The sequence below is a fragment of the Lissotriton helveticus genome, chromosome 2_1 (genome assembly GCF_964261635.1).
Source record: "Lissotriton helveticus chromosome 2_1, aLisHel1.1, whole genome shotgun sequence".
In the NCBI taxonomy this organism is placed as follows: domain Eukaryota; kingdom Metazoa; phylum Chordata; class Amphibia; order Caudata; family Salamandridae; genus Lissotriton; species Lissotriton helveticus.
Genome location: NC_136059.1, coordinates 1,383,925,892 through 1,383,941,422, shown reverse-complemented (window position 1 = coordinate 1,383,941,422; position 15,531 = coordinate 1,383,925,892). Strand labels below are relative to the sequence as shown.

The 15,531-nt window shown below is 48.1% G+C and overlaps 1 protein-coding gene across 2 annotated transcripts in view; it reads right to left on the bottom strand.

Annotated features, from left to right (window-relative positions):
• TDRD7 (tudor domain containing 7) overlaps positions 1 to 15,531 on the bottom strand; it is a 1,293,444-nt gene that overhangs the window by 641,527 nt on the left and 636,386 nt on the right. For both annotated transcript variants that reach the window (XM_078676318.1, XM_078676319.1), the window contains exon 8: positions 2,513 to 2,699. In XM_078676318.1, the coding sequence (XP_078532444.1) occupies positions 2,513 to 2,699 (187 nt within the window). The remainder of the gene's footprint in view (positions 1 to 2,512; positions 2,700 to 15,531) is intronic.

Sequence of the window (15,531 nt, the reverse complement as noted above, 5' to 3'; positions counted from 1 at the left end):
TGGCCGTAGCTCGAGACCCCTTCAAGCGCTCCAGCGCAGAGTCTGCCTTGTCACCAAAAAGGCGATGGCCATTGAAAGGCATGTCTAGCAGGGTGGCTTGGACATCCCCCGAAAAGCCAGACGTCCTCAACCAGGCGTAGCGCTGAAGGGCTACCAACGTGGCAATTGTTCTGCCCAGTGAATCGGTGGTATCCAGTCCACAGCGAATCATGAATTTTGCTGCGTCTCTCCCATCTGCCATGGCCTGTGAGAGAACAGCCTGGGCCTCCTCCGGGCACTAATGCACCACGTGCACAACCATATTGCAGACTGTATGGTTATATCCGCCCAAGAGGCACGCTGTATTCACGGACCGCAGTGGCAAGCTGGAGGAAGAGAACATACGCTTCCCAAGATGATCCAGCTTCTTGGACTCCTTGTCTGTGGCAGCAGAAGGAATGCGCCCTTGGAAGAAGAAGCTTGGACCACCAACATATCGGGGGAAGGGAGTTGGGTGGGGGAAATGGGATCACGGTGCAGTGGTGGCGGGCAATCGTCCGTTGCACAGGAGGCCCTGTGCTGGGCTTGGACAAAGTGTCCAGAAGGACGTCCGTGAGGGTTTTGTTTAAGGGCAAAAGGGGTTCCGAGGAAGTTGCTGCAGGATAAATTACCTCCGGCAGTAGATTACTCCTGACTGCCACTGTAGAGAGCTCCAGGCCCAAGGCCTCGGCTGCCCTATGCACCACCACTGCATAGGACGCTCCCTAATCCGTAGCCACGGTAGGGGTAGAAAGCATGCTAAGGTCTGGTGAAGAGTCCAGACCACTGGTGTCACCCAAGTCGTCTCTTCCAGTCCAATTCTTCCAACTGGTCCACCCAGTCCTCTTCACCACCTTCAGGGCGATAGGAAACACCTGGAATGAGTAAGGGAACAAAAATAGCCTCCGGTGTCAGATTTGACGTTGGCCAACATCACCCCTGCTCCAGATCCATCTCGGGATGAGGATAGGGTCAGCCGGGGACACAGCCAAAGCCGGGGGCTTCATCGCCGGGATCAGGGAAGGTTGAGTAAGGTTGACTTGCGCCAACCCAGATCCAGGCCTGGATTCACGGGGCCCTCCGGCATTGGGGGGGCCGAAGGCGCACCAGTTGAGTCGGGCTGCCCAAAGATGCGTCCGAGGGCTTCGTAGACTGTATGTAGCTGAGCCCCGGCTCCCGGAAACGGGGGGAGGCGCGAGGTTGTTCCTGAATCAGGCATGAAACGTAGCTTAAGAGAGACAACGCTCCAGATTCCGCATTGCTTCAGCCGACTGACGGGGAGTAGGCGAAAAGCGATGGTGCTTCTTCGCCTTCTTGTCCTTCGCATTACCGGAGGAGTGCGAAGACTTGGACGAGCTGTGATGGCTCCGCGACCTGTCTCGAGACCTTCCACTCGAGCGGGACCGGGAGCGACGCCGACTGCCGGGCATCCGAAAGCTTTCGGGATCGCTCTCGCAAAGACTTCAGGTTCATGGCCCGGCAGTCGGAGCACGCAGTCGGTTGTGGTCGTGCTAAAACACCAAAGGCACACGGGGTGCGGGTCCATCACAGACAGCAGTTTGTGAGAGACCTCGCAGGGCTTGAAGGCGGTCCAACGATGGGACATCCCTCGCGCACCAGAAGTCGATGTCTCGAAAAAATGAGTCGACAAAAGTCAACGAAAGCTTAGTCAAAAAATGACTAAAGGGGTAAGATTTCTCCGGATCGGAGCTAGGCTGGCGTGGAAAAAGAAAACTGACAGCGTGCAGGGGCAGCATTGAAGTACCACAAAACAGACAACGCGCAGGGGTAATGGTAAGAGAAAGATTCTCCGGATCCAGTGTGACGCCTGGGGGTAATTCTAAGGTAAGGAATCTATAACTAGTAGTCTCTTTCAGGTTTAATGTGTTATGGCTGCTGAGCAATAAAATATGAAAGAGATCAGCATAATCCTCGTCTCCGCATCCTTAATGGAATTGAAACTTTCCTTCACAATAGCTAGGAAATTTTATATTCAGTGTCGTGAGGAGCAGGCTTCTAGATTATTTTTGGATGAACTCCTTCACCCTTGTTCATTGGTATGAGATTGAATACTGGCTTAAAGGGAATATGTGGACGTTCAGCTAGGAGAAGCAGCTCTGTGAACCAATATTGCCTTGTCCATGCCGGAGCAATTAGCATTACACCCATGGGTCTAGTTCCATTTTGTGAAGGACTCTGTAACAAACCAGCCAGTTAAGGCGTTGAGCTTCAACAGAAGCGCCAAAATCAAAATCTGAAGAGCTATCTTTCCTATTGTATTTTTTTGGGACACAAAGCACGGTGATGAATCATGCTGATGCCACACCACCATAGTATTACAACGCCACGCCCTCTAAGTAGCAACTGGCCACAAGGTAGGGATTAGGGGTTAGGTAGAAAAGTCTTGACCATAAAAGTATGCAATCTATATTTGGAAACAAAACCACAAACCAAGCAAGCTGTTTAGATAGAATGTCCTGAAGGAGTGACTTACTTTAACTTTCTCGCCCTCAAAAGAAATTACTTGAGCACGCAGCCATGCATTTTCCTCTGCACTTACTGCAACCAGCTGCCCAATGCTTACAGACTGTATCACAGTTGTTGCAGCATTCTTAGCATAGTATTCCTTCATGTCATCTTCAATACTTTCTTGAGCAGCAGAATAGTCTTTCCCAATAAACCTGAATATTTCCAAAAGAAATAAACTGAATCTCATTTTTGGTTTACTACTGCACTGTAGTAAATATTTGAAAAATCAGACAATAAGCAAGCCCATTCTCACTCTGCAAAAGTACATTTTCTATAAGGGAAGGTTATTTTTCCTTTTCTTAAATCAAAAGATACTTTTTCCACTCAATTTTTGGTTAATAAAGGCAACTTTACTTACAAAGAATACACATGACAGATACAATTCTGTCCATAAAAATGCCTCAAACATTACTAAATTACATTTCAATATGCATGATTTTTAGAAATGTGGAAAAGGAAAACAAAGAGGGCAATTAACTCTTTAGAACATTCATGTATGTGAGCTTATGGATTTTATTTGAAAACATTTTTTAGATCTTTGCACTGGAATGAAGCATTTGAAACCCTCAAATTTCCCTTACCGCCTGCGATTGCATTACAGTGGGTGCCATAATTCACAAGGAGGAGCAGGTGTGGAAAGAGTATTGCCCCCACCCTCAACCCTCTGATGAAGTGAAACCAGAGTAGCAGACAGGATCAAAGAGCACTTTTGCAGTGTATCAAAACAGACGAGGGGGTTAAGAACACACCAAGTTCACAGTGATAAATGTGGGCTACTGTGGAGCAGGGTTGGAACAGGAGAATGGAGTACTGGCAGAAAAATAAGCAGCACGGGCAAGACCCCGCAGTTCAGAAGTTTGTAGAGCCAAGCTTACAGTATAAGAGACAATTAGGGGAGCAAATGGGGGACAAAAAAAAGTGAAAATTTCACAGAGGTCTAAAATGCTCGGATGAGTTCCACAACGACAAGTCATCGTGCTGATTTCATGAACTGCAGGGGACAAAGTCATCGGACTGAACTAATAAATTGGAAAAAAATTGCATAGTATGTATATTGGTTTGCAGTAGCTGTCCAATCTCTTGAGTTTTGTTCTAAGATTTGCTATTTCCCAAAAACCAATAAAAATTATTAGGTCCCGGCCTACTTCAAAGAATGCTAGTTTACCACGTAATTGTACATTTTATAGTTTTAAATGGCAACTGGATAAAGATCGTAGCATTTCATTCCATAGATTGAGATATAAGAATCCTAACTTTAATTTAAACAACTGTACTTTTGTTTTCAACATCCTGAAATAGTTTTTTTTCAAGTAGGGCGGTCTTACTGGAGACTTACAATATTTTAAATAATCTCCAAATGGCAAAGGTGTGAAACTGGAAAATGATATGTACAATTCTAAAATGGAACACTGTGAATTAAATATAAATTATTATTATTATTATTAGGTTTTGTAGAGCGCGTAGTCACCCGTAAGTATCCCAGCGCTAAGATCCAAACAACCTGAGGGTGGCAGAGGGAGAGAGAAAGGAAACCGGAGATTAGGGGAACAGGGGAGTTTTCAGTCGCTTCCTGAATCGGAGGTAATCTGGTTCTGTCCTAAGATCCCGGGGGAGGGAATTCCAAAGGCGGGCGGCGTTGACCGAGAAACGCCGTCCACCCGTGCGCACCCTCTTCACTCTGGGAACAGTGATAAGGTATTCATGGTCAGATCGGAGGGATCTTAAGGCTTTGTAAGGCCTGATGAATTTTTTTAAGATGGAGGGGCCTTTGTCCTGAAGGAGCTTGTGTGACAGACAGAGAGCTTTGAACTTCACTCGCTCTCTCACTGGGAGCCAGTGGAGATGTTTCAGAGCTGGTTTGGCTGAAGATCTAACCGGGGTGTTTGTAAGGATCCGGGCCGCGTCGTTCTGGATTCTTTGCAGTTTGTTTAGGGTTGCCTCAGGAGCTCCCAAATAGATGGTATTGCTGTAATCTAGCCTTGATAAGATGAGGCCTTGGATTAACATGCTTACAAAAATGCTTACAAATAACTCTGTGATATGAAGGCAACTACAATATATTAGTTTTGTTGCCAAATCTCCAGAACAAGGTCTAGTAGGATTCTGCAAGGGGAATATTCTTGGGGAGAAACAGCATTTCAGATATACAATTTCTTATTCTTGGTTTGTCCTAAAGCTGAATCCCACTAATGGCGATTTAAGATCACGGTAATGACATGCACATAATTCGTCAAGCCAACCTGTTTCTTTAATATTGACCCAATGTCATAATGTTTCAGTAACAGAAGCTGAATATAATTCACTGAAATTACAAAATCCTTAATAACAGATATGCACATGCAGATGTCTAAAGGTAGGCAATTGATCATTTAAATCTAGTGAATATGCTGTTAACTTACAAATAATGTAACATCAAATCTGTTTTAAAGGAACTTCAAGTCTTAGCAAGTTGTTTTTAGTGTCCTCTGATGATTGTAATATACTTTTCGTAAGGATTCTTTTGAAATGTTCTCACTATTTCCAGTAGGTTCTTGGTTTTCAGATCGTGTGCTATCAAATTACTCACAATCATAAGAGCATATAATATCATAGGATTGTTATCAGTTTAAAAAAAAAAGGAGTGTAAATCTCTTTCACTTCCTAACATTGCTTGCAACGTTGATGAAATCGTCCACCAACAATTCTGCAGTTCAGAAAAAGACTACAAAGATTTCCTCTCTGCCTTTTATTTACCATAGCAAAGCCGAGGCTCGGCAGTAGTCAATGATTTCCACTTTTCCTCCCTGGCAGAGATAACATGAAAGTCAAAAATAGTCTCATGCTACAATGCTCTTAAGCAAGTTGGTTCTTGTTGCTGGAATGTTCTATATTCCTATCCAGGCAATCTATTTGCGACACAAACAATTAAACCATCAAGTGTCTCTTCAACAAGGGGGCGCACGGCAAGATGTCCGCACCCTCGTGAGGCTCTGCCCGGTTGGGCACCTATCCGACTATTATCTGTAGGGTGACCAACCGTCCGTAAATTTCACGGACAGTCCGTAATTTCGGCCGTCTGTCCGTTGTCCGTGAAGGATTCTTTAACGGACGCCATTTGTCCGTCATTTTAACCTGGCACCGGTCCCACCACCCTAAAGCCGGCACAGCTTGCACCCACCTCCCTTCTTCACTCCGATGCTGCACCAAAGCTCCTCAGATACTCAGCAGCATTGGAGAGGCACAGCGGGAAGGCAACCCTCAGACCTCCAGCCCTTGATGACCTGTTAAGAGGTGCTTCGAAGGTGACTGAGAGGGAGGGGCTGCAGGTTCAGGAGCAGCGACATCTATAAAGATGCAAAAAGCCCTGAATGCATCATGTCTCTGCTATTTAGAGGGGGGCTCACACATTCCATTTCTACCCAGGGCCCCAAAAATCCTAGACTCGGCCAGATTACACCCCTGATTACACCGAGGCAGCATGTGCTTCTCTTCACCGAGCTTAATTACTGTCACTAAATTGTAAGCAAACCTCGGTTCTTCAAACATGCAGTCTATAATGTATTACAATAAAGAAATGGCACAATCTCACCCACACTGATTAACAAAGTATGGAGGACAATCAGTTCAATCAGTTCTCTTAGAGGGGGGCGAGGAGCCCAAGATGATACTAGAATACTGCATGCCCACCCCTGTGCCCACCCTGGTGGATCCTGTTCCCTCTCCTGTGATGGCTCCTGCCGTCCCCTCAGTGATGGCTCCTGCCCCCCCATGTGGTGGCTCCAGTCCACCCCCCGCCTGTGATGGCTCCTGTCCCCCCATGTTGTGGCTCCAGTCCACCCCGCCTGTGATGGCTCTTGTCCCCCCCCTGTGGTGGATCCTGTCTCCTCCCTGGGTGGCTTCTGTCCCAGTCCTGGAACGGCCCCTGCAGCGAGGGTGAAGTTCTTGATGGGCCTCTTCTCAAAAGGGCTCAGCTCAAAATTAATATGGAAAGGTGGGCGGGCAAGTAAGTGAAGGGATGGGTGAATGGCTGGATGAATTAGTGAAAGGGTGAATGGATGAATGAAAGATTGAATAAATGGATAATGAGAGGATGGATGGATTGATGAGTGAGGGGAAGGATGGAGAGAAAATGTAAATGGCTGGATGTATGGGTGGAAGGGTAGCTGGATGATGGATGAGGGGAAAGATGGATGAGGGGAAGGATGATGGATGAGGAGAAGGATGGATGGATGGAGGGGAAGGATGGATGGATGGAGGGGAAGGATGGATGGATGAGGGGAAGGATAAAGGATTGGATGGGTGAGGGGAAGGATGGATGATGGATGAAAGGAAGGATGGATGAGGGGAAGGATGGATGGATGAGGGAAGGATGGATGAGGGGAAGGAAGGATGGATGAGGGGAAGGAAGGATGGATGAGGGGATGGATGTTTGGATGAGGGGAAGGATGGATGGATGAGGGGAAGGATGGATGGATGTGGGGATGGATGGATGGATGGGTGGGTGAAAGGATGGATGGATGGATGGATGATGAGGGGAAGGATGGATGATGAGGGGAAGGATGGATGATGAGGGGAAGGATGGATGATGGGGGGAAGGATGGATGATGGGGGAAGGATGGATGGATGGACGATGAGGGGGTGGGTGAAAGGATGGATGATGAGGGGAAGGGTGGATGGATGGATGATGAGGGGTGGGTGAAAGGATGGATGGATGATGAGGGAATGGATGGATGATGAGGGGGTGGGTGAAAGGATGGATGGATGATGAGGGGATGGATGATGAGTGGGTGGATAGAAGGATGGATGGATGGATGATGAGGGAAAAGGATGGATGGATGATGAGGGAAAAGGATGGATGGATGATGAGGGGAAGGACGGATGGATGGATGGATGATGGGTGGGTGAAAGGATGGATGGATGGAGAGTGGGTGGGTGGATGGATGGATGGATGGATGGATGATGATGAGTGGGTGGGTGAAAGGATGGATGGATGATGAGTGGGTGGGTGGGTGAAAGGATGGGTGGGTGGGTGGATGGTGGGTGGGTGAAAGGATGGATCAGTGGATTGGATGGTGGGTGGGCGAAAGGATGGATGAGTGGGTGGGTGGATGGTGGGTGGGTGGATGGTTGGGTGGATGATGGGTGGGTAGGTGGATGAGTGAAATGATGGATGGATTGATGGATTGATAAGTGCAAGGGTGAATGAATGGACGTATGAATGAAAGGGTGGATGTAAGGATGGATGAGTGAGTGAAAGGGACGGTAGATGGACAAAAGGATGAATAGATGTGTGAAGGAGTGAAATAATAGATGGATGAGTGATAGGGTCAATGGATGGATTCATGAGTGGATGAGTAGATGGATGGATGGGTGGGTGGATGGATGGATGGAAGGAAGGATGGAAGGAAGGAAGGATGGCTAAGTGAAAGGGTCGATGGAGAGAGAAAAGGGAGGATGGATGAATGACTAAAAGAGTGGATGGGTGGAAGGATTAGTAAGTGAAAGGATGGCTGGATTGGTGAAAGGGTAAATGGCTGAATGGATGAGTGAATAGATGGATGGGATGAAGAGTGGGTGGATAAGTGTACAGATGGATAGGGTGAAAGGGTGGATGGATGGATGGATGGATAATGGAGGATGAGTGAAAGGATGGTTGAAGGGATGGATGAATGAAATGATAGATGGAAGGATACATGATGGATAGGTTTGCAAATGGTTGAATATGTTTGGAAATGGCTGGGCTTACTTATATACTATGGCGCGACCTCTGATGTGTCTTTAAAACGTACCTATTGTCCTGAATTTTGACCTCCTGTCCTGAATTTGTGTCCTGAATTTTGACCCTTTGTCCTGAATTTTTACACTCACCGTCCTGAATTTGCACCAATGCCAGTTGGTCACCCTAATTATCTGCCTTCTGCACTTGACATCGAGGGGAATTTCGTGTCGTGTCCTATGTTGGAGAACTTTTCTGCAGCCGACGACATCGCCACTTGAGCACCCTTGGTCCCGGCCGCGCGGCTGTAAAATGGCAGCGCCTGCGGGGCCCGGAGACCGAGGGCCCGGACTTGGCGGTTGCGCCCCCCCCTCCTGCAATCTGCAGGGGACCACCTATTGCCTGCGGCTCCAGAGGAGTGAACAGCAGACTATTGGAAACCGCCGGGCCCGATGGGGAAGATCTGATGAGTCTGGCGACGAGCGGCGATCCTTGGATGGAGGCGACGAGTGGGCCGATCTGAGACTGGGATTTCCTGGCTAGCGGCTGTCCCTGTGGCGTCGGCACTGGTGGTGGTGAGTGGGGCGCGGCCTGATGCAGGCCTGCTTATGCGGAGGCGGGTGCGGGCCTGGGAAGGGCTGTGACCCGTGGGCCGCTGCTGGTAGCCGGTGCGCGCGGGCGGCTGTATGCCGCATTTGCCTGGATTCCGATGCATGCTGCTGCGCTCCGGATCGCATTGGGGCCCCCATCCTGCCTGGTGACCTGGTAGAGCTCTACCTTTCCGGGGCGGCTTACTACGGAAGTTGTGAGCATCGACTCACCCCTTGGTTCTCTTCTCGTCGCCTGGAGGTCTACAACTGCCTGTGTGCTGCGCTTCCAGCCTGCTATCACCTTCGCTGGCACCTTTCTGCCGCCTGCTCGGGGAGCTGGAGCGGGATGGGACTTTCGACTTGGCTGAGTCGATCCCCCTATTGTGAGCACTGCCTGACGAGCTCTTTGGTCTTCACTGCCTGCTGTGTTTGGTGGTCTATCTTATGTGCTCAGAGCCCTAGCTGGGCACCATAGCTAGAGGGGCTGCGCTGATAACGCTCAGCTGGTGTCTGCTGGGTCCTGCCCTATATGTATCTGGCTGTGGCTTGGTTCTGGCTGTGAAGGAGTTGTCCTAGATAGGACCTCGCAACCGCTCCGATCTCACTGCACATCCCAGGACCTGCGTTGTTCCCCTATTTTAACTTGGCTATTTTTATTGGCAACATCAGAGCAAGGGTCTGACACCACGTGTCCCTCTTATAAAGGTGGGCCATCTTTTATACTCATGCCAGAGGTAAAGTCCCCACTCTCTGAACTCTCATGTGGCAGTGTGTTAGTTGGAACACACACTCTTTGGGTGAACCACTAACCTCACGGAGCTTATTGCAACACAAGCACTCCCAGTACCACGCTCGAGGCCTACGAGGGGACTTGGGGGTATTCTATTCCATTTCACCCCTTTCCAATAGCTTGGCTCAGACCACAGGCATTATGGGGAGAACTGACAAAACTCAACCTCGCCTCAAGTTTGAGGCACGCAAATCTACCAAGACTCCACAGAAGGCTGCATCGGATTCTGAAGCTGATGCACAGGAAGGGGGGCCCTCCACTATCGAGACAACACTGTTGGCCATGCAGCCTAGCCTCCAATCCATTGAGGGCACAATGGTGGCTGTAAATCATCGACTGGACCACATGTCCTAGCAACTAGAAAAGCAAAAAGCCCGCATGGGGGAAGTCGAACAGTGGGTGTCTGCGACGGAGGATGGTCTCAGGGATGTTGCTGGGAAAACTGCCAGAATCAACAAATGTGGGCAAAATGGAGACATTTATTGAAACCTTAATCAATGATCTTTTTGGTTCCGATCAGCTTTCTCCAATATTCATTGTTGAGCGAGCGCATCACTCTTTGGCTGCCAGACCGGTCCTGGGCGCTCTTCCTCGCCCCAATATTGCACAGGTGTTGAATTATAGGGCCCAGGATGTCATTCTACGCCCGGCCAGAGACAAGGGCACTATTGAAAACCAGGGCAACAAACTCTCGTTCTTTCCTGATTTTACTGTTGCTGTGCAGGCTGCGAGTAGGGAGTTTGGGGCTGTTAAAAAATGTCTACAATCAGAGGGAGTTCCTTATGCCATGTTATATCCTGCCAGCATGCGAATAGGCCCAGACGGAGACTCTCAAATCTTCACCAATCCCAAGGCAGCTCTAGAACATGCAAAGCACCTAAAGGGAAGGCAACGCGAATCCCGAACACCATCAGATACTGAGGAACAGTAATACCGTTGGGCGCATTTGTAGAACTTGTCCCGCCGCTAAGTTTCTTTTTACGCACGTTTTCCACACAATGTGACTGGCCCTTGGTATTGTTCTTATTAGGCACAGATACAAAATTCTGCTCAGCCACCTCCTAATAAATGGGAGGCTAGTAGCACTCTGATGCCCCCCCATGGGAGTACCCATCTATGTTTTACGTTGTTGTTCCCTAGTTGGGGGTGGGTGAGGTTTGGGATGGCTTTAGCGAGTAGGGGACGCTGAAGTGGGGGGGGAGATGGGTGGTGGTTGAGGGAGGGCTGACTGGCACTTTGTTTTTTACTTTGTGAAATCCGCCTCCTTGGTTGCACTAGTGGACACATGACTTTGATATATCCAATTGCCATGTTTCTTTAAAATCTGTTGACTGGAAGAGTGGTAAAATGGAATTCCTAACCTGGAATGTCTGCGGCCTAAACACCCCTAAAAAGATCAGGTCTGTGTTTGCTTATTTAGACAGGATGGATGTCCAGATCGCCTTCTTACAGGAGACTCACCTCACAAAATTGTCGGAAAAGACTGTGGGGGTAGGTGGGCTGGGCTGGACTACGTGTAGCGTCCTCCTATTCCGGCTATGCACGGGGGTGATGATTCTGATCAAACGAGGGGTTCGTTTTAAGGTCACCCGCACTGAGACAAATGACTTAGGCCGAGTAGCGCTGGTGCATGGTCAGCTGGGTGGGACAAGTGTTCTATTAGTGAATGTGTATGGACCAAATATCGATGATCCAGCTTTTTTTGCAGATGTCTGGCGTCACAGCTCAGGTTTTCCAGATGCGGAGATATTATGGGGTGGAGATTTTAATGTTTGCCTGGATATGGTTGTTGACCGTATGGGTAGTGAGTTGGCGCGACCTAAGCAGGCTACTGAGAAGTTACTAGACCTGATGGATGTGGGACATTTGCATGATGTGTGCCGTTTGCAGCATCTCGGGGTGCGTGAGAGCACATTTGTGTCAACTGTGCATGGGACCTGGTCCTGCCTGTATTTCTGGCTGGCCACTGAAGCTGCAGGCACACGGGCGGTTGGGGTACGTCTTTTGGCTCGGACGCTCTCGGACCACTCCCCGGTGATCCTGGAGCTGCAGGTCCGTCCGTTCCAGTGGTGATTACAGCCATCCTCAGTGACTGATTCAGTTTTTAAGCACACAGTTTGGGAGGCCATTCACAAATTTTTTCAGGAAGAATGTGGGCTCTGGTGACAGTGCTGGTGTCATGTGTAAAGCATTCAAAGTCACTATCAGGGGAATCTGTATGGGGGCACAAGCTGGTGTCCTGCGGGATCTGAGGCATGGGATTCACAAACTAGCTGTGGATATTTCAACTCTAGAACGCGCCTATGAGACAAACCCTTTCCCCGCGACACTATCGGCGATCCGTGAATTAGTGACCAAACATAATGATACTGTCGATCAGGAGATGGTTCATAGTCCAGACGCAGCAAGGCTAGATAATATGGTGGGGGGGAGGCCTAGCCTCTCTCGTGGCAAGAAATTGGCTGATCCACGTAGTCAAGGGTATATCACGGAGATGCTTGATGAGGCGGGGTGGCTCATTATACCACAGCTGAAATTAGTGGGACCATACTTGATTTTTATACTACCCTTTATGGAAAGAGGGCCATGGTACAGCCGGAAGATATCCACCCATATCTGGATGATGTCGCCCTTGGCTTGCTGTCCTCAGACCATAGCGAATATCTTACTCAACCTTTTGATGTGGAGGACGTGAAGCTTGCTATTATGTCCCTCCCCACATGCAAGGTTGCGGGTTTAGATGGGTTCCCTTAAGAGTTTTATAAGACCTTTCCGGATGATCTAGTCCCCAGACTACTTGAAGTTTACGAGGAGGCAAATGATACTGAACGCCTCCCGCCTTCTCTAAGGGAAGCCCTATTAGTGATGCTATTGAAGCCGGATATGGCGTCTAATTGTTGCGACTCCTACAAGTAACTCAATTATCAACATTGACACTAAGATCTTAGAAAAAATGATCGCTCTCTGACTTCAGCCTCAGGTCCCCCTGCTAGTGCTTCCCGACCAGTACGGTTTTGTGCCTGCCCGGTCTACTACACATAATCTACGCACACTCTTTGCTACCCTCCACTACTTTGACTCTCAGGCCGTAGCAGTGTTGCTTGATGCTACCAAAGCATTTGTTCCCTTCATTGAGATTACATGTTTACTGTACTCACACGAATGGGCTTCCCCCCGTTTTTCTACAATAGATCAGGGTGTTGTATACCGAGCCCGCTGCCATAGTTCGCGTAAATGGATGCGCGTCGGCCTTTCCTATAGGCAGGGGCATACGGAAGGGCTGCCCCCTGTCACCGATGCTATTTACATAGCATTGGAGCCCCTTGCTTGTAAGCTACGGAAACTGCATGCCTCTGCGGCGTTGCATTTCCGACAGCGACCACTTATTGTCTCGCTCTATGCGGACGAAATGCTATTATATGTTCGCGAGCCTGTAACCTATCTCCCGGAATTGCTACACGAGTATGTTAGATTTGAAGGCATCTAGGGCTTAAGGATAAACTGGGCTAAATTGACGGTATTTCCCCTGATGGCTACCACTTGTGAGATTGAAATGGAATACCCCTTTCCTGGACCCGGGAACCCGTGTAAAAATACTTGGGGGTTTGCTTGCACAGGGACCCTGAGTAGGTAATCTCTATATACAATGGTTGACTATCACACAAATTACAGATTAGGCTGAGCGGTGGGCCGGCTGCCCCTTTCACTTGAGGATCGTATCGCGGTGACTAAAATGGCTAATCTACCCAAATTATTATATTTGATTGTAAATATTCCCATTCGCCTGAATATCTCTACCTTTAAGGTGCTGCAATCGGCGCTATTATCGTTTGTCTGGGGGGCAAGAAGCCTCGATTTAGTTGGGATACACTGGTACAACCATTTGAGCATTGCAGCTTCAAGGCACAGACATGCGGTCTCTATTACTTTTGCGTCCAGGCGCAATTTGCACATATTGTTTTTTCCCACAACATTTCATTCCCCACACGGCGATAGAGGCTGATGCAATACCCCCTCTGCCGCTAGTGGCGGCTGCACTTTCGGGTGGTGGTGGTGGGGGCTCTCGGACAGAAATTAACCCAGTGCAATGCACTGCCTGGGCCAGGGAGGCACTTGCTAGATGGGCACAGCTGGATTATCTTTATGCTCCTAAATTACCAATGTTGCCGCATCCTGCTATTTCTGCTGCGCAAGAACGCTCTGCTTTACGTGTACTGCAGGCGGTTGTGGTTACGCAACTGGGAGAGCTCTACAAACAGGGCAAGTTCCGCTTGCTGCCGCACGTACAGGCGGGCCGGACTCACGCTTCTATTTTGAGCTTCACATACGTGAGGGTTCGACAAGCGGTCAGCGCTATATAACTTAACTAACCAGCTGAGCCTCAGACAATGCGAGCACTGCAGGCGGTGCTGGCTGTAGAGGAACGTAAGGATCTGATTACCAAATTGTATGCTGCGTCCCTGCGTGAGAGGGCGTCAGAGGAACATCCTTCATACCTTAAATGGAATGCAGGACTGGGATAGACATAGTCCCCAGACCACTGGCAATTCTGTTGTATGCTGATACGGCTAACTGTAATCTTCGTATCATTCATTTAAAATGTTTACACCAGCTGCGGAAATTTGGCCTGTGTGATACAGCTTGCTGTGTGCGATGTGGACAAGCGGATGGCGATTTTTTACATTTGTCAAGGCAGTGTGCAGTGATTGCTGCTTTTTGGTCCAGAGTTGAGAGTGTGCTGACAGATGTTGTACTGGAACGGGTGCGATGTATACCTGAGATATGCCTGCTAGGTAACGTGAAGTCCTTGAAACCCTGTAACAGGCAGCTGGTTGCTGTGGCAACACTAATGGCCAAGCGAGCTGTGGCACAATGTTGGGGCGCAAAGGGCTTACCCACTGTTCGGAAATGGATCCGAGATTTAACTTATTGTCGGGATCAGTTGGAGGCCTATGCGGAGGAGCTGCCTGAATCATATAGGCACAAGGATTTCTGGGCCCCACCGACGCCATTTCTACTGATCCTCCACAACAGAGAGTTACCCTGGTAGACCAGAAAGGACCGGGAAATACAAAGTAATAACAAAAAATGTTTCCTTTCTCTGTTGTTCTATTATAATGTGATTAATCACAGCAATATACAGAGAACCATAGGAGATCTAGTTATGAAAATATGTGGCAACACTTGGAATCATATCCTTCATTTATTTTTTTGTATAAAATCACAGAATTAGATATTGATATGATCCAAAACACTCAATGTAGTGTAATTAAAAACAAACATATACATAATATTACATAAATGAAAAGTTCAACATGGAAATATCTGAGTGAGACAAGGAACATATTTTGCCTTTTTTCCAAATTGCATTTACTATTGTCCCCTTCGAAGACTAGTGAAAAACATATAACAAATATTTCATTACAGTTCATACAAGTCAATACAATAACAATATAGAGACTTGATCATTGTGCTATTTCTACTGAGTCATCCTGATCTGTGAGGTGTCATGCATTCTCATTTGTGCCTTATTGAGACCTAATGCAATTGGAATATCAAGTTTCCGTGTTACCGTCCATGTGTGCCTATAAGCAGTCAAGATCCTTTATTTGTACGGTGTCATATCTTTTGCAGTGCCGGGGGGGGGGGGGGGGGGTGGATGGGGGTTCATTTGTTTTTCAGGAGATGGTTGCTCCATATTTGTATTGCATATTCTTGATGTAATCTGTGGACTCTAAAATGCTTGTACTGTTTCATGTGACACAATGCTGATGGCTCACACGTGGAGCTAATATATTGTTTTGCAAGCTTTTCAATAAACAAATAAAAAAAAAAAAGTTTCTCTACCACCAGGGCTTGAAATCATTTAGCCTTAACTGGAGCATGTTGGAGGGCTGAGTGGGTGGGTC